General features: G+C 42.6%; 1 protein-coding gene across 48 annotated transcripts in view; it reads right to left on the bottom strand.

Annotated features, from left to right (window-relative positions):
* Positions 1-20,457, bottom strand: part of LOC309831934 (regulating synaptic membrane exocytosis protein 1) — a gene marked incomplete at both ends in the record, with an annotated part of 217,497 nt that overhangs the window by 6,835 nt on the left and 190,205 nt on the right. For all 48 annotated transcript variants that reach the window (XM_082669309.1, XM_082669356.1, XM_082669354.1 and 45 more), the window contains one exon: positions 2,053-2,191. In XM_082669309.1, the coding sequence (XP_082525435.1) occupies positions 2,053-2,191 (139 nt within the window). The remainder of the gene's footprint in view (positions 1-2,052; positions 2,192-20,457) is intronic.

The following is a 20,457-nucleotide window of genomic DNA, read 5'->3' as shown; positions in this document are numbered from 1 at the left end:
AGTTTAAAAAAAGACCTGATGTTCTATTCAGGAGAGCTCAGTCATAGTTTTTAATGTAGTAATTTTTCTGCACACTTTACAAATACAAATCCCTATGTAAATGTATCACTGACGTAAGATACGAGGTGCAAAATTTTATGTCATGAACTAATACATAAATAATTGCTCATGAGCATTAAGTAACATTAATGCTAAATGTTAAGAAATGGCTAATAATTTCTTGAATATAGCATAGTACAAATTCTTATTTACAAATCAAAATGTTTAATTTCTTCATTTTTGAAAGAATTAAAATTTCATATTACCTGAGATTTTTATTTAATTCAAATGGAAATGAATTGGTTAACGTAGGTCTATTTCTCACAACACCAGGACTGCTTGGAGCCCCAGGCTACAGGCTCTCCCAGAGTAGTGACTGTGCTCTTGTTTACTGACACCTCCTGGGTAACAAGAACCAGGCTTGTTACATAGTTGGACTTCAATAAGTATTTTTTTGAATAAACAGGTTTCTATAAGGATTGATTGTTTCCAGTGTGCTTTCACACATATTATTTCTTCACAATCAAAGGAATTAGGGTATTAATTATTATCCCATCTAGAGACTATAAAATAAATCTATGAGAGGTTAAGTGGCTTATTCATGGTAAATATTATTAGGTTTGTTAATTTTTACTTTTTTCAAATTTTTATTGGAGTAGAGTTGATTTACAATGTTGTGTTAGTTTCAGGTGTACAGCAAAGTGGATCAGTTATACATAACACGTATATCCACTCTTTTTAAGATTCTTTTCCCATATAGGCCATTACAGAGTATTGAGTAGAGTTCCCTGTGCTATACAGTAGGTCCTTATTAGTTATCTATTGCATATACAGTACTGTGTATATGTCAATCCCAATCTAGATTCGTTAATTTTTATATCCGAAAATAGTGTCTCTAGTTTTCTAGTTGTAGATTGCTTCATAATACTTCAGCAAATATTGGTACTTTGTCAGCAAGTTTAACTACATAACATCATGCCTGCTGATTTTTGTTCTTGGCTGTATCTTGCTGGGAGGACGCATATCACTCATTGGAGCAGATAAAGGGATTCACTAGTTTTAGGAATGGGAAAGCCTAGCATGAACATTAACTTGGCAGAATGTGCTTCATTTTCTGAACAGAATAGAAAAATGCCAGTAAAGTAAAATAAATCGTTAATATTAATTAGTAAAAGATATTTGAATGGTAATAAATAATTACGGAAAACTTGTACATGGTCAATCCCCAAGTAACCCACCGTAGGATACTAATTACTTGTTATCTATCATCTTAGTAAAAGTTCAATTTTACCAGAAAAATTCTCAAGCACCGGAAAATGCAGGTTTTGTGCAAGATCTAGATGAAATGGTAAAAATCATGTCAAGTAACCAAAACAAAATTCTAGTTATATTTTTTCAAAATTAATTAATTTCAGGATTAACTAAAATTCTTTAATCAGAAAAATAATGAAGCAGATAGCTCCTGGGCCTTTTTTCCTAAGGTAAAAATGAATTTGTGATGTTTTAAAAACAAGAAGTTTGAGGTTGCTATTATGAGAACGTTAGACTTACAACAACTTAGAGCCCAAAATAGTTTGGAGAAAAGTAGGAATACGGGCAATTAGTTCCACACCTCTAAGTTTTAATTCAGATTTTGGTAACTGGGCCAGACAATGAATTTCCCATATGAAAGAATCCGTTCAATATGGCATTTCTACAATAAACATCCGGTCATGGTCAGTTTATTCACGTTCACCCGCCCATTTCTTCATCCCTTTGAAATGTCTGTGTGACCAGGGGCAGAGGTGTGTCCGTGTGTGTGTGTGTGTGTGTGTGTGTGTGTGTGTGTGTGTGTGTGTGTGTGTGTGTGTGTGTGTGTGTGTATTATCCAAAGAGGTCAGGCTGTTTTCAAGTGGATGGTTGACCTCCTGGCTGTATAAGGAAGCTGCAGGATCACCCTGGCGGCCTTGTTGACTGCCCTGTGACTGCAGGACCCTTGGCCCCGGGCCACGTGGGTGTGCAGAAGTCTCTTACTTTCCCTCGGAGCTGTAACTGTTGATGCTGCCGTCCGTAGACTCCCGGCTCGGCTGCCTCACCATCTTTCTCATCTCGGCTGCCATGCCCGTCTCTGTGCTTCTCTGGATGGTGCTTTTTAACTTCTTGTGGCCTGACTCTGACAGGAGAGAGTAAAAGAAACTCTAAGTTTGTTTTAGACGATTCCCCCTGAATATCGATTGATTCCGCAAGTACGATAGTTAATTATGCATATAATTAAAAATCTACGCAGAAAAGTAGTGTCCAAGAGAATACTCTGATTAATTAAATCTCTTTGCCAAAGGATGCTTTGGACAAGGGGGGAGCAGTGGAAGGCAGACCAGCTGTCTGTATCCCAATGAGGCAAAATGCACTCCTTGTACTACTGCTGCTGAAGTTGTCAACTTCAGTGAAAAACTGGATTTTGCACGAACTGTTCTGTGGAACCTAACAGGTTTCTCCTAATCAGGGATGCTCCAGCTGCATAGCGACAAACCTAAATGAATGGACCATGTCCTTTAAAAGAGAAGAGGCACTTGGAACTCAGCGTGAAAAATACCGCTGTGTTGGTACTGCCAGTCCTCACAAAGAAAAAAAAAGCAGCACTTTATTTAAAGATTTTTGCAACACCGTAACATAGACGATCTCATCTGACATGACACAGAGGTAACCTATGTAGGCAGAACAGGTACTATCTTAATTCCAGGCTTCGCAGCTATGCGTGGCCTTTCGACCCAGCTGTAGCCTTCTGACAGCAGTTTTGGGCTGCCTCTCTTTTTGCACTGTGAATCATACTGGCTGATTATTTCCTTGATAAACTCTAAGTTCAGAGCAACTTTCTTGAGCCCCTTTGAAATGCACGAGCCAGTATACTATTCATAGCAAGGATATGGAATTCTAAAACATTTATTTGATTAGAGCAATATCGAAAGGTTAGACAAACCGTTAGACTTTTACAACCTGCCATGCTTTTTCTACCTACACATTCTATATGCATTTCTCGTTTTCTTTCCATTTTATTTTCACATAGTATCATTTAATACCCATGAATGATATATGAAACATGCTCTATGTACATAACCACATCCATAAAATACATACATATGTGTATACATATAACCTTTTCAGTCCTCATAAAACCCCTGTGAAGAAGATGCCTAAAAACATTCCTAAATAAACTGTATGAAAAATGAACGTTTTCCTCTCATTTTGGGTCACTGCAACACTTTTGTAAATTGTCTAACAAAAGATGTCGTGGCTTATATCCTATGGACTCAATGTGGAATATTCTCTATATAACAGCCATGCTGCGTAAATTGGAACATGTCACTCCCTTCTCAAGATCTTCTGATGGTTTATCAATCAAAATTAAAAGAAAGTCCAAACTGTTATCATGGCTCCAAAATGCATATGATCGGGTCCCTGGTTGCCTCTCAGACCTTCCCTCCCCCATCCCACGTGGTCACTGTCCTTTCCTCAACGCTGCCTTCCTTGCATTTGCTTGGACACCCCAAGCATGCTGCTTCTGGGTGCTTTGCCCCGAGTCTGTCCTTCTGATTTTCTTGTTTATTCAGGGCTCTGCTCCAACATCACCTCCTCAGGGAGGCTTTTTCTTATCCTCATCATTCTTTATCCCCTTGCCACACTTTATATTTCTTCATGACGCTGCTCCGTCTGCTAGTAAAGCTTCATTTGTTTGTTTGTTGTTGTTTCACCAATTTGAAATTAATTTCTACAAGGAGGGGGACGTGGGGAATATCCCTCACCGTTATCCTTAGTATCTCGAACAGTGGTATGAGTCACAGCTCTAACAAGAAAGTGCATTTTCTCATCCCACTAAACACAATTATACAATACGAACAGGTCTATATTCTTTTAAAGATGGTACTGTTTCATTGTATGGTTATGTGGCATCACAATTAAACCATCTCTTTACTGATGAGCATTTGGGATGTTTCCAGTGGTTACAGGAGTCTTTATAGAGTACATTTTTAGAAATTGAAATGCTAGTGAATGGGTAGGAATCTGTTTGATCTTATTAACTGTTTCTAACTTGCCGTTTAGAAACCTTGCAGCAACCTTCCCATGGACGTACCCATTTTCTCGCCTATGGCTCTGGACTCTCCACCTGTCCTCTTTCTGGTCTCTGTGTTGCTCACTGGACGTGTCACTGTAGAATCTGTACACTTCCTCGAGGCAGGGACTTCACCTTTGGCCACTCTGGGTGCTGTTTAGCTTAGTTTGCGTGTTTATTTATGTGTATCCTGTGCCTCCTTCTTACATGTAGCTCCTGTATGAAGTCACCGTGTAGAGCAATATTCCATCCCTGCGTGCATATTGGCCGCACCCCACCTGAGGGGAAGGGGCAAGCTCCCAGGGCGTATGACCCAAGTGAGCCAACTAGAATCGTGAAAAATGTTTACCCCAGGCAGCCTGAGGCAATAAACGAGGGCAGAACACCAAATTCTATTGAAAATCATGAGGTTGACAGCTAGAAAAACGAGGGCAAATTTTAAATCTATATGGTGGGGGAATACTGAAAACTGGAGAGAAACAGTTAAGAGAATCAGCTGCAAGGGGTTCAGGTTAGAGTATCTGTTCATTCAGTTGTTCATTTATTTACCCATCCATGCATCCATCCATCCAACAAATATTTACTAAGCACCAACCAGGTGTCCCACACTGTTCTAGGTGCTGGGTATATACTGATGAGTGACAGGTTTTCTGCCGTCATGGAGCTTACATATGTGTGTGTATACAAGCAAGGCAATGATCAAATCAACAAATATACGTAATAAGCCTGGTAATCTGTGCTACAGATAAAAATAGGCAGGAGAAGGGGGATGGAGAGTGTCGGGCGCAGAGCAGCAATGGTTTTATTAAAAAGGGGGTCAAGGTCTCATCAAGCATCGGTCTGGAGGACGTGAAGGGACTGGATGGTGGCCCCCACGGCTGGGTTGGTCCTGGTGGCTGTACTGGGGAGGCTGAGTGACGATGGTCAGGAGGGGCCGCTGTCTGGTCAGCAGCCCCCAGTCCTCAGGTTTCCTCTGCAGTGTTTCCGGTGCTGGTTCTGAGTCCGGCCAGGAGGCTCTGTGTGCCTGGCCATCCAGATGGTGGGGAGAGGCTGTCAGAGCCTGGCCTCTCCTGCATTTCCTAACACCTGTTACACGTGGTTGTCATGACATACGTGTTCAATGAATGAAAAGAAAAAATTTAAAAGTGAAGAGTTCTTTATCAATTTGTATTTTTAATGGCGATATCAAGTTTTCTCAAAGAAACGTGTATCTACAGGGTGTTCCCGAATCCTTACAGCAGTTTTAAACCTTCCTAGCTTTCAAAATGTAAGTGCTACACACTTTGCAAAACCATCATTTAAGAGGTCGGTTACTGCACTTTCTTTTATACTTATTTAATTTTGTGGATTTGAGTAATAGTTTTTCATTTTAACGTTTTTGTTTTAGTCCTTCTGAAGATGGCAATCATGGGCCGTTACCTCTCGTCTTACTCATGTTAATAGATATGCATCACAAGAGCTCTGATGCACTAGACAATTGTAGAAGGCCCGGGTAACAGCTGGGGAAACAATTCCAGCCATGAATCTGTCTGATTTATATTCCAAGGGCTCTCTTATTATCCGGAATGTAAGGGCTGGAAGGAACATTGTTATATAGATGTGGAAACTGTACGTTTGGAGAAGTATAATTCATGCAGCAAATATCTGTCCAGCACTTGCACTGGTCCTTGCCTTTTCTGGACGCTGGTGATACAGCAGTGATCACAACCGACACGAACCTCTGCCTGATGGAGCTTACATTCTAGTGGGAACAAAGGCTTGTTCAGCATGCCCCTCGTTAGCCCAGAAGCTGGATGAGAAACCTGATGTTCTGAACCACAGTCTTGTGATCATTCCATTACACCACAGTTTAGGAAAACACAGCGTCTGATCTGATTAATTTTACAAACAGAGCAATAGTTTAGCTACACAGATATTTTCATGTATACATTTTCATAAGGGCTTACAAGTTCATCTGAAAACATTGTTAGAATCACAAATATTCTATACAAGTGTATATAATTATTTGTATTCATCTCCCTATAATTATAGCATATATAATATGTTACATATGTCATTTTTAATACCAATATAATGTATTAAACCATTAAATGTTACATATGTCATTTTTAATACCAATATAATGTATTAAACCATTAAATATGTTACATATGTCATTTTTAATACCAATATAATGTATTATAATATAATATATAATATTATATTATATATATTATATATTATATATATTATATTATATTATAAATATAATATATAATTATAATATAATACCAATATAATGTATTAAACCATTAAATATTAGAAAATACTGTTATGTCTGTTCAAGATACCACCAGTATTTAATAATTACTTGTATCCACTGAAGAATCATTAACCAGATAAAGACATGAAGTTTGCTCTCAAATGATGTCATGAAACCTTTGACCTGAAACTTCTGTCCTAAGTACTATACAAAGAACAAAAGGATTAGAAAACTTGTACATTCACAAACACACAAAAATCAGTAAAATCCAATTATTGGGGGTAAGTATTTTACACATGCTTTAGAAGAGCAGATTTTCTCTCACAGAGGGTTCCAAAATGTGTCCTATTTATATATGAACTCTCCATTTTCATATTTAGAGATGCTACATTTAGAAACAACTTATTGACTTATTAATTCATTCTATAAATGCTCATTAAGCACCAAGGGCCTATAATCTAACAGGCATCGTTCTAGGTGTTGGAGCTACGCCAGTAATAAGACAGGATATCACATACCATAAATAACTGAAACAGGTCGGGTAACATGATAATTTTCGACAAATATCACATGACATCACTTACATGTGGACTCTGACAAAAAAGATACAAATGAACTCATTTACAAAACAAAAATAGACTCACAGACATAGAAAGCAAACTTAGGGTTGCCAAAGGGGGAAGGGGGAGGGATAAATCAGGAGTTTGGGAGTAACATATACACACTACTATATATAAAATAGATAAACACCAAGGACCTACTGTATAGCACAGGGAACTCTACTCAGTATCTTGTAATAACCTATCATGGAAAAGAATTTGAAAAAGAATAAATAGGTATATAGATAGATAGGTATATGTATAACTGAATCACTCTGCTGTACACCTGAAACTGACATGATATTGTAAATCAACTATACTTCAATTAAAAAATAAAGATAGCATAAATTAATATAACTTAATAATATAAATTATCGTTTTAAAAATGATAATTTTAGATACTGGTAATCATCATAAAAAAATAAAGAAGAGCCGGTCTCAGTCCAGTGAATTCCTTTTGATCAGCTGGGCGGGGGAGGCCACTTGTAGAAAAGGAGGCCGCCGTGCAAGGGTCTGAAGGAAGGATATTCCAGGCAGAGGAGTAAGAGGCGGACCCTGAGGAGGGCCTGACCTCCCCTGGCGGGTCTGAGACGTGCGCGGGGAGAGGCTGGCAGGGAAGAGGCTGGCGGAGCAGCCCCGTGGGCGGCCGCGGGGACTCTGCGCTGACCGTGACGCGAAACCAAGGCGAGGGTCACGGTCTGATCTCCCTTCTCCAAGGGCCGCTCGAGCTGCTGTGTGGGAATGAACTGCAAGAGTAGGAGTGGAAGAAGCAGGGGACGGGGAAGCTTTCCTACCTAAGGAGAGAGAACACGGCGGTCGCGGTCGCGGCTGGGGGAGCCGCAGTGATACGCGGGGAGGGGCTTTGAGCTTGTCCTGCGGTGGAGCTGACAGCCCGAGCGCGCTCTGGTCCAGGAAAACTGGAACAATCACGAGCGTCTAGGTTTTCGGTTAGGATAACTAGTTGGATGACGGTGCCACTTACTGGAAAGGGAGAGGAACTCGTTGTAGGGGGTCGAAATTCTGAGTTCTCTGGTGGACGTTCGCGGGGGGGGGGGGGTCCCCGAGACAGCGGCGCGGGGAGTAAAGCAGGAAGAAGATGTACAAGTCCAGGCACGAGAGTCAGCTCAAGGCTGGAGAGGTTGGGAGGCAGCAGACAGACAGACAGGACGCACCGGCATGGGCATGCAAGTGGGATAAAGACCTGAGGCGCCAGTGTTTAACAGGGAGGCAGCGCAGCGGAGCCCGGGGTACATCCACATTTAAAGGTCTAGAAGAAAATCAAGGCTGCTAAGGGGTCTCCAAGGGAAGACCTTTTAAGGTTCGGAGAAAAAGAGGTACGTGTCGCGGTGCGCAAATCAGAAGAGTGAAGTGTTACAGGAAGTAAAATCATTAAGGCTCGATTACTACTTAGAACTTCAGTACGGAGCAGACACACAGACACGATAACGGTGCCTGCCTCCATGGGTATCGCTGATTTCGAGGGGGCCTGGGGGCCTGAGGGGAAGCATCAATTAGAAGACAGGGCGAGAGATGAGACTGCAGAGCAGCGCCTGGCCCGTTTCCAAAAGGTTTGCAGTCATTGAGAGACAGTATCTGGAGAGTCACATAGGATGAGAGCAGGTTGTCTATTTTATAAGTCGTGTGGTATCAGAGCTTGTTTCTATGCAGGGGGGAATTGACAAATGCCCAGGATGAAACACAACAGTTCCGGGTCTAATATTATTGGTTGGAGAGGTGGATAAAGATAGATCATGTCCGATAAATCATCTTTCAGTCAGAGCGGTCTCTAATGCCAAACGAATAGTCAATTCCATCCATCAACTGGAAGAATCAGTAAAAGAATACCACCTAATGGATTAAACAATTGGAGTCCAAAAGATAAAAGTAATAATGTCCTGTCAAGTCACACAGAGAAACCTACAGAGTAAGTGCCCCTTTCTGGTGACCCTGAAAGTAACAAATGAGGTCAGCGATAAGATTTACTTTTTTATATGTACAGTGACAAAATTCAGTTATTTTTAACAGAAAAGTTGTTGTGGATAATCTGATATGTTTTGTTCATTCACTCCTTTATTGACTGATTCAAGGAACCGTTTCCTGAGCGCTTCGGGCCAGTGCTGTGTATATAAACGTAGAGAGGAAAGAGGCCCTGATTCCAAGCAGCTCGCGGCCTCGTAGGAGCGACTGGCAAGTACATGTTTAATTGTGATTCAGTGTAAGTGCAACACGGAGGATTTATTTTGTATCTATTTGGCTTTAGGTATTTACCTTACGTAAATCCAATAATACAGAGAGAGGACGAGAGGGCAAGAAAGAGAACAGTTTAAACTGTGAGGGGTGTCTGCGGCTTGCTCTGCCACTGGATGAGCACATAACCTAGCAGAATCAGGAGGTGAGAAATGCAGACGTTCTCTTCCTTCACTTTATTTCAGTTCCTGGGGAGAATTCCAGAGTTTATGATGAGCTCTAAAATCGGCTGCCTAAACACAAACCAACTACTTCATCTGCTGCGCAGACAAAGCAGCAGCAAAACAATCCGACTGACAGGACTGGACTCCCTGAGACACTGCAGGTTGGAATCCAAGGGATTTTCAACGGAAATTTTAACTCCATGCCGATGGTGAAGGGGGATTTATATTTCAGGCCAAGAGAGCAGCATATGTAAAGGTCCTTGAGAGGGATGCATTTTCAGGTTGACCCGAGTTCAGTGAGTGGTGGGTGCAGCCCGGGAGGCCCTCACGTGGCCTCCGACCTGATGCTCTCAGGATGCATGGTTAGGTACCATTGGGGCGGCTGTTATATGAGTATTGATGTTATATTCGTACGGATTCTTATTGACCTCGAGGTCTTGGTCCTCCCAGTGCCAGCATTAACCACACACAGCTGTGTGTACTTTGTATTATGTACAACACACCACAGATCTCCAGAGACCATTCTTTACAAGAAAAGACCCAGCAATTCTGTTGGTGTCAGATGCTTTCAGTGTCCACATAGTCGGAAAGTTTTATTAGGCAGTCGGTTCCAACAGTGCCATAGTAGGGTTTTTGGGTAATTTTTAAACAAACAAACAAAAATGTTCCTTTTGTGCTGGGCCAAGGTTCTTGATTATATTTCATCCCATGCAAGATAAGTACAACTTGTAAAAGTTTCATAGGTCTGAAGAATATTTTTAGAACATCGCATGAGGGTTCTTGGACTTTTATGGTTTCCCTCATTCATTCTCCCGTTTAATGCTACAAGCCATAACGTCTACTGTTTCTCTTTCCTCTTCCCATTTTCCAAAGAGGTTTATAATGAAAGATACACAGTGCTCAAAAAGCTAAAAATAGGATGGTTCAGAATCTTTTTGTGAGATGGATGGAATAAGTGCCCTTGATGAGATTTTCAGAATTCTTCCAGTCTTTCCCAGTGATGTAGCCAAGCTCCCTTATTCCATTCCCATAACCCGAAAGAGGCAAGGTGTTTCCTTTGCCGCCACACACCTTAAGTTCTCTGCAGATATGGCTTTAGAAAAGGGGCTGGTCCGTGCTGATCACTGACCTTTGCTTTCCAGCCCATCTGTGGCTAACAGCTGTTCTCTGGTGAGAAGCCCGCATCGTTCTGACTGCCCAGAACACCTGCCGTCAGACCTGCTTACTCCACTCACCATACTGAGCTTTCCAGGAAAACATTCGCTACTGCGACCTCAGCCTTTCCTCTTGCTCAGCTGGTGAAAACGTGAGCAACACCAAGTCCAAGATGGGCTTTTAAATAATCTGCATATTAAATTTAATAAGGCTGCCCCCAAATATTTAGGTAAAGAGGTGGACAGTCACAGAAACACACCACCTGCTCCCCATCCTGTTCTGGCCAGAAGCGTCAGGGAGGAGCATTCACGTGCTGGACACCTCACTGCTGCAAACCGCTTGGTGTTACAGCCTCCATTTTCCCAAAGTGTGTCCGTGGCCTGGACTGAACTGCATCCCACTTCCCACCCCCTGCCCCCAATTCATAGGTTGAAGTCCTAACCCTCAGCTCCTTACAGGACGACTGTGTTTGGAGATACGACCTTCAAAGAGGTGATTAAGTTAAAATCAGCCCCCTAAGGAGGCCGTAATCCCACGTGACTGGTGTCCTTACAAGGAGAGATCAGGACGCACAGAGAGGCCACGATGCCCAAAGGCAGCAAGACGGCGGCCACCTGCAAACTGAGGAGAGAGGCCTCAGGGGACACCGCACCTTGATCCTGGACGTCCAGCCCCTAGAACCGTGAGAGTATAAATTTCTGTTATTTGAACCACCCAGTCTGTGATATTTCATTATGGCAGCCCGAGCAAACCAATACATCTAGGGAGTGGATACTGTATAAGGTCATCTTCTTGTTCAATAAATGTGATGATTTAAATACAAGTTAAAGCGCCTGGGGATACATAATCACCTAATTTGTCTGAGGATGAGATTAAGCCCCCAGTACTGGGATGGACTTACTGCAGCTTGTCTTGATTAAAAAGTGATCTGAAGCAGCGGTCCCTGACCTTTTCGGCACCAGGGACCGGTTTCATGGAAGACAATTTTTCCACGGGGGTTGGGGTCGGTTCAGGCGGTACTGGCAGCAATGGGGAGCCATGGGGAGCAGCAGATGAAGCTTCTCTCGCCTGCCTGCTGCTGACCTCCTGCTGTGCGGCCTGGTTCCTACCAGGCCGTGGACCGGTACTGGTCCGTGGCCCGGGGCTTGGGGGCCCCTGGTCTGAAGTATTACATGGATATGCCTAAATTGTTTATTAACAACTCAATGTTCAGAAAATAAGGCCTCAAATTTATTTGCGACTGACGAGGGATTAATCTCCAAAATATACCAACAGGTCATGCAGCTCAATATCAAACAAACAACCCAACCAAAAAATGGGCAGAAGATCTAAATAGACATTTCTCCAAAGGAGACATACAGATGGCCAAGAAGCACCTGAAAAGATGCTCAACATCACTCACTAGTTATTAGAGAAATGCAAATCAAAACTACACTGAGGGGCTTCCCTGGTGGCACAGTGGTTGAGAGTCCACTTGCCGATGCAGGGGACACGGGTTCGTGCCCCGGTCTGGGAGGATCCCACATGCCGCAGAGCGGCTGGGCCCGTGAGCCATGGCCGCTGAGCCTGCACGTCCGGAGCCTGTGCTCCGCAACAGGAGAGGCCACAGCAGTGAGAGGCCCGTGTACCGCAAAAAAAACACAAAAAAAACAAAACTACAATGAGGTATCACCTCACACCAGTCAGAATGGTCATCATCAAAAAGTCTATAAACAATAAACGCTGGAGAGGATGTGGAGAAAAGGGAACCCTCCTACACTGTTGGTGGGAAGGTAAATTGCTATAGCCCCTATGGAGAACATTCTGGAGGTTCCTTAAAAAACTGAAAATAGAGCTACCATATGATCCAGCAATCTCACTCCTGGGCATATATTCAGATAAAACTATAATTTAGAAAGATACATGCAACCCTATGTTCATTGCAGAACTATGTACAATAGCCAAGACATGGAAACAATCTAAATGTCCATCGACAGATGAATGGATAAAGCAGATGTGGCACATGTACACAATGGAATACTACTCAGCCATACAAAAGAATGAAATAATGCCATTTGCAGCGACACAGATGGACCTAGAGATGATCATATTAAGTGAATAAGTCAGACAGAGAAAGACAAGTACCATATGGTATCACTTAAGCGTGGAATCTAAAAAAACGATACAAATGAACTTATATACAAAACAGAAATAGACCCACAGTCATAGAAAGCAAACTTATGGTTACCAAAGGGGAAAGGTGGGGAGCGATAAATTAGGAGGTTGGGATGGACTTGTACACACTACTGTGTATAAAATAGATAACCAACAAGGACCTACTGTATAGCACAGGGAACTCTACTCAATATTCTGTAACAACCTAAATGGGAAAAGAATCTGAAACAGAATAGAGATATATGTATACGTATAACTGAATCAATTCGCTCTACACCTGAAATAACACAACATAAATCAACTATACTCCAATATAAAATAAAAATTAAAAACAAAGAATGAGCAAATACAGTAAAAGTCCTCCTAGACAAAAAATACCAAAACCAAACCAAACCCCCAAAAAACCAATTTGATGCTTAGAAAATAAAGCCTCAGATTTATTTGCCCAGGAGTAAAATACATCACATTTAGATCAAATCCATTTTTTAACTCTTCTTTGTTCTAAATTAACACTTTAATTGAAGCTGGATTTTACTTATTGAGTGTAAACCTAGAATAGCTACTTAACTGTCTGCCATCCTGACTGTAAAAATACAACAATACTTCAGGCTGAAACCTACTAAAAAGCAAATGTTTTATTGCATGTTTCAGGTTTTTCCTCAAAAAAACAGAAGTTTAAACTCAAGGTACTACTATTTAGGGAATCTTTCCTCTCTTCCAGTTTCCAAAGGCAGCCTAATACACTCCACGTTGGTTGGATCGGAAATGGTTTGAGGGGCAGCTCTGGAGTCAGACCATCTGGATTCAGGTCCCAGCCCCACCCCGTATTAGTTCTGAGCCTGTAGGCGGTTTACTTAGTCTCTCGGTGTCTCCCTTTCCTCCTCTATGAAATGGGGGGATTGTCTTGGGCAGTAAATGAGACGATCAGGTAAAGCTCTAGGGTCGGTTCCCAGCACTATTGAAGTTACCTACTCTTACCCTGTAAGACCTCAAGGTATTTGGCATAGATTAGGTCTCCAAGCTGAATGACTCTAATTCCCCGTGTTCAACTCAAAGCACAGCTTTCTGTATCTTTCACATATTTAACTCAAAATGCTCTTTAGAATGAAGCATAAGTAAGTGGCAACATGTCACAGAGACTCTTCATGCCCCAAGAATCCATCCTTACCCTTCTCTCCAGTGATAGAACTTCCCCCATCCTCCCAGCTAAGGCCTGGCCGCATTTCCCTTCCCTTCTCCCCTCTCCATGGGGATATGATGGTAGGAGCTGCAGCAGCCACTTTGAAAGTCAGTATGGGAGCACGTGTTGAAGCTGGCAGAGCCTGGGCCAGCCCCAGATGGGATGGTGCACCGGCACTATTACATGAGGGTCTTGATTAAGCCACTCTATTTGTAGGTGTCTTATTACAGCAGCCTATCCTGTACCATAGTACATAGTATTCTAAATAAAATCAGTGTGGATTTGAAAAAAGATAAAACAGTAGTTTTGTGAAGAGTATGCTCAATTCTCTAACTTTAGATCTGAGACTTGAATTACTGAATCGACCCTTGACAGTCTCCTATTTAGACAAATAAGGCTCCTCTTCTAACAAGAGAGTTAGTAGGGAATTTTCTTCTCTGTGTTGTTTCAGAGAATGTGGGGTTAGAGGGGGAGAATCTAGCAACACATAATGTTAATATCATCATTGTGTCAGGTACTCTGCAGGATACAATACATAGAGGGGTCCTTTCCTAGTAGCTTAATATTCGAAGTTCCTAATTATAGTGTGGCAATGACCTCACTGCACTAGTTACTATGGGCAGAAAAGAGAGTTTGAGATCACAAAGGACATGAGTAAATTTTTTTCTATATTGTATAAAACAAAGTAGGTTCCCAGCTTCTCACCACGTTCCTTCCAACCAATTGGATGGATTTTCATCAACATCGGGATAGTCTGATTTGAAATATGGGCTACGTGGCACATTTGAGATTCTTTTCAGGAATTTCAGAGACCCAGCAGGGCAACTTAAAGAGACAGGTGGGAATTCTTGAGAGAGTCGGAGCCAGGGGTACAGCTGATCTCGGGGTGACTTGTCCTATGTAACCAGTCACCACTGATGGAGAGGGCCCCATGTTGACTCAAGGTCGGAGCATCAGGCACCCTAAATAGTGGGTGATGGGCCAATTGGGTAGTTTCTTATCTGGGGACTCAGTGTAGCTTGAACCGGCCACAGAGCAGGAATTAATTGTGTTCAGGCTTACGACCTTCCCAACCCACAGTGGAAAATCAGGCAGCACATGTGTCTGTGCATCTCTGTACAGAGGGAGGGACATATAAACTCAGAACAACTTACAAGACAATTACTGAAAGGAAGGAATGAATACTGTCCAGAGAAAAGGGACAGAATAAAATGGGTTTAACTAGCTCTTAAAGGCAAAGTTCACGTGAAGAGGAGTCTGTGGTTCCCTCCCACCTTCTTAGTTACGCACATTTATCGCAGGGGCACGAGCCGTGATTTCCTACCAGATGGGATGGATATAAAGGGTCTGCATATCCAACAAACTTTGACAAAGATCAAATTACAAAATGAGTTAATCAGTACAGTTAAGTGCAACCTATGATATTCTAGGCACTAAGAAAAGGTCATCTCAGTAGGACCCTTAAATCCTCCATTTGTGCTTTCCAGGGTCCCGCTCAGTCCCTCTATGGCCCTGCTCCTTCACAGAGGATGGAGTCTTTCCCTCCTCGGAGATCAAGAGGATGTGCCCACCCACCTGCCCACGTGCCCCCTTCCACACTAAGCCTCCAGATCCTTGGGAGCCTAGAATTTCCTACCCAGATGGCCCCAAGTCCACATCCGGGGCCAGCCCATGTATCTTTCTGGGGTCCAGCCTCCTAAGGATGGACAGCACCACCAATGTGGATGCCCCAAAGTCCAGGTGGGTGCAGGGCAGGGCCAACGGGTGGGAACAGAAGGGGTGGGTGGAGGTCCCAGCAGGAGATGAGCCACCGCCAAGCCCAGAACTCTGCACAGTCAGAATTCTAAATTGAAACTTGACCTCCTTGGTCATTACAAAGATCTTTTTGTCAGTAGGAAACTAAAAGACCTTTTATTGAGCACTTTGTTAGCTTGGTTTACAATTTTTAAGTGACTTAGGGTATGTGGGCTTCTGTTTCTTGATCAGGCCCAAGCCTAGAGTCTCTCACGGATAAAACTGTCTCACACTTCATAATACAAGGAAAACCTTTCTTTGATTCATGTGAAGGATTATTATTAGAAAAAAATCTGCTGGGTATTTTTTTTCTTTTTTAAAGTGAGTGAGTTTTTTTTTAATTAATTAATTAATTAATTTAGTTTTGGCTGTGTTGGGTCTTCGTTTCTGTGCGAGGGCTTTCTCTAGTTGTGGCAAGCGGGGGCCACTCTTCATCGCGGTGCGCGGGCCTCTCACTATCACGGCTTCTTTTGTTGCAGAGCACAGGCTCCAGACGCGCAGGCTCAGCAGTTGTGGCTCATGGGCCCAGTTGCTCCGCAGCATGTGGGATCTTCCCAGACCAGGGCTCGAACCCATGTCCCCTGCATTGGCAGGCAGATTCTCAACCACTGCGCCACCAGGGAAGCCCCTGCTGGGTATTTTTATACGGAGTTTTGATCAGACTCTGGAACACTTCCGATAAATTTTGATGATAAACCCCCAGGGGAGGTCTGTGGGAGTCACAGCATCCTGTTCTCTTTCGAGGTTTTCCATCCCATCAATTCAGGAACCTTGGGAGGGGGGAAGTAAGGAGGAGAGGTGCATCACAACAGTTACTACAGATAGTAATCACTGGGTGTGCATCTCTCTGAAGACTCGCTGCTCTGTCCCTCTGGTTGGTGATCTCCACAATGTTGGGACACTATAGACCCAGAGGGAACATTCCTCACGGAAACGGGTGGCGTAAGAGCAGGGCAGCAGAATTTACACTTCGCAGAATAAAACGGGATGTGCTGGCACATACTGTGATGTCTGGTTTACGATCCTCATATACTTGGCTATTTCTCTACAGAGTTTTAATAGTATGTGAAAGCGTTATTTGCTAAGATCTGATTAAGCAGAGAGTCCAAAGAAAACGGAGGCACTGGGATCAATCTTCTTGAAGCTATAAATTTGGAAATTGTTGTCTTTTATTTTAACCCTAAAATTTTCAGGAGAAAGTTAATTCAGAGGCGCTAACAGCCCTCTCTTTTCTTTCGCATTTATAAAATTAAGAGGTAAGAAACACAGGTTGTCAGAGAGACCTCTTTCCTATTGGTAGCTTTTAAAAATAATCCAGTTTTCGTTTTATTAATAAGGACATTCAGAACTTCACTGGTCCATGGGATACTTTCAATTCAGTAGCAAAGATTACAAACATGTTCACTGGCAAACTTCCAGGGTGTCAGCAGACAGAAAACGGTGCAGAAATCTCACACAGGTGGTAACTTAGCTATAAAACGACCCGTACTCACTGCCCTATCCTACCCAGACGTTATCCCACTACCACGGAGACCTGCATACAAACAATGGAGATTGTGTGTGCCATTGCAGGAGAAGCAAAATCAGCTGGAGAAAGTAAGAACTGCTGAAGGTGGCTGTAATCTCCCCAAATATTATCATCTGGAAATGTTTCACTTCAGTTTGTTATATCATAATTGGAGGCTTATTTGGATTTCTGTTTACTAACTATATCTGACTGTACAAATTAGTTCATCAGCTTAATTTCTAACGCCTGTTCTAGAGGATGGGCATAACATTTTTTTAAAAAGTAGTTATATCTATTTACTGAGTGATCAGAAAGGTAATTTATGCTTTAAGAGGAAGTAAAATATATCAAGATTACTAGTAGGCATAGAAGGAGTTAAGTTGATTCAAGAGAACAATTGCAGATTCTGAGTGGAAACAGGAGAGTGCATTGTTCAGTGGGAGAGGGCAGAGGGAGACAGAGAAGAGAGACCACTTTTCCTGGGGCAAAAGAGACCACAAGAGTGAGGGTGGCCATCAGCATGGCGGATTCTGAGCAGCTGGTCTCTGTAAAGCAAAGCGCTCTGACAATTTCATTTCAGGCTGGCACGGAGATCAAACCATGCCCAAGAGGATGAACAAAACAAGCGGCAAAATGGGCAAGTTAAGTAAACAGTGGTAATTGGAGGCCTGGCCACACAGGTCTTGGGAGTAATTTGGGGGCTGGCTGTGCCCCAGTGATGGAGAGAGTCCACGAGTGACAGGGACATCGCTTATGTACAAAAGGGTCAACGTGGGCCGTTTGAGAACCTGCTGGCTGGCGGCTTCTCTCCTGACTGTGGTTAAAATGTGTTAAATAAATACCATATGATATCACTTATGTGTGGAATCTAAAATACGACACAAATGAACCTATCTACAAAACAGAAACAGACTCACAGATGTAGAGAACAGACTTGTGGTTGCCAAGGGGGAGGGGGGTGGGGGAGGGATGGATTGGGAGGTTGGGATTAGCAGATGCAAACCATTACATATAGGATGGATAAACAACAAGGTCCTACTGTATAGCACAGGGAACTATATTCAATAGCCTGTGATAAACCATAATGGAAAAGAACATGGAAAAGAATGTATAATATATGTGTATAACCGAATCACTTTGCTGTACAGCAGAAATTAACACAACACTGTAAATCAACTATACTTCTATTAAAAAAAAGTATAAGTGTTAAATAAAACATAAAGTTGTACATCCAAAGAGCAAGAGAAAACCCTTAGGAAATAAAAGGAAAATGCCTGTTGGATAGAAAAATTGGTAAATCAGAATATTAAAAATTTGGGGTCTTTAATTTTTACCCTTCTACCATCCATCTTTAGAAAATTAGGTGAACAAGAACTTGAAACATACAATAGGATAAAAGCCTAAAATGTGTGCTGATGACGGGAAACTCTGGTGACCAAGGCTCACCAATCTACACTATGGTGTTGCCTATCTCTTAAGGCATATAAGGAGTTAACTGAACTCTGTCAAGCAGTATTTAAAGATTCTGTGGGTGGGACTTCCCCGGTGGTCCAGTGGTAAAGAATCCACCTCGCAGTGCAGGGGACGCGGGTTTGAACCCTGGTCAGGGAACTAAGATCCCACGTGCCGCAGAGCAACTAGGCACGCGTGCCGCAACTACCGACTCTGCGCACCTCAACTAGAGAGCCTGTGCGCCACAACTACTGAGCTCGTGCGCCTCCACTAGAGAGCCTGCGAGCCACCAACTGCAGAGCCCGTGTGCTCTGGAGCCTGTGCGCCACCATTAGAGAGAAGCCCGCGTGCCGCAAATAAGACCTGATGCAGCCAAGAATAAAAAAATAAGAATAAAAATAAAAAAATAAATCTTAAAAAAAAAAGATTCTGTGGGCAAATAACAAATGTGCCTCAGCGGACATCTAAGCGTTGAGTGAAAATGTTAACCAAATGAGGGATAGGAGTTATACACATATTATTGACACTAATTTGACATCCTTAACAAAGTCAATTCCTATTTGCCTCTCATGTTTCCTGATATTGCTTATTATTCTCAAAGCATTGTCCTTAACTTGGTTGTAAAATGATGACGGTCCTGATAGTTTAACGAGTTAGAGAAGCATTAGGTGGTAACGACAAAAACGTTTGATTTTGGTTTAGCTGCATATATAGACTGAAAGTGTCTCCCAGCTCCCCAGTTCATATATTGAAACCTACAGTGTGGTGGGACTTGAAGATGGGGCTTTTGGGGGGGGATTAGGTCATGAAGGTGCAGCCCTCATGAATGGGGTCAGTGCCCTTACAACAGAGACCCCCAAATGCCTGATTGCTCCTTCTACCGTGTGAGGTTACAGCAAAAAGATGGCCATCTATGAACCAGGAAGCAGACAATGCTGGTGCCCTGACCATGGACTTCCAGCCTCCAGAGCTGTGAGAAGTAAGTTTCTGTCGTTCGCAAGCCACCCAGTCTACAGTGTTTTTTTTTTTTTTTTTTTGCAGTACGTGGGCCTCTCACTGTTGTGGCCTCTCCCGTTGCAGAGCATAGGCTCCGGACGTGCAGGCTCAGCGGCCATGGCTCACGGGACCAGCCGCTTCGCGGCATGTGGGATCTTCCCGGACTGGGGCACGAACCCGTGTCCCCTGCATCGGCAGGCGGACTCTCAACCACTGCGCCACCAGGGAAGCCCCTACAGTGTTTTTATTATAGTAGCTCAAATCGACTGAGACATTACACCTCGTCGGGTGGGAGCAGATAGACATGGCCAAGATTGTAGAGCTGTAACTCTTTTCCAGAAGGAAAACACCCTGATGTAACTGAAAGCAAACCTGACATTTTTTCACTAGAGCAGAAGTAAATTTATAAGAATATTAAATATTTTTCTTAATATATCTTGAGGCTTATGTGATATGAAAGCAGTACAATAATTTCTTTTTGGCAATACTTATTTATTTTCAGTCCACAGAAATGAGGATTAAAAGAATACTAAAAATAAACACTGAGCTGAAATCCTGAAATGGGTACGACAGGTGGATTAAACTGGTCCATTTTAGAACAGAATAGACCTGAAACTTAGCACCGGCACTTTAAAAATACGTGATCTCATCTAAACTCTTTGTTCAAAGAATCCAAGGTACGGTAAGTAATCCTTCGCTGGGGTCACACAGCTTCTAATGCCACAGTGAAGATTAGAGCCTGAATCTTCTGCTGCAAACTCTCTCTGTCTGGCCTTTACTGTAGATAAAACTTCAATTCCCATTTTGCAAAGAAAGAAAAAGTTTCATCATGAAAGCAGTG

This window comes from Grampus griseus (genome assembly GCF_964374135.1).
Source record: "Grampus griseus genome assembly, chromosome: 13".
Classification (NCBI taxonomy): domain Eukaryota; kingdom Metazoa; phylum Chordata; class Mammalia; order Artiodactyla; family Delphinidae; genus Grampus; species Grampus griseus.
The sequence above is the reverse complement of the archived record's forward strand: the minus strand, read 5'-3'. Positions and strand labels throughout refer to the sequence as shown.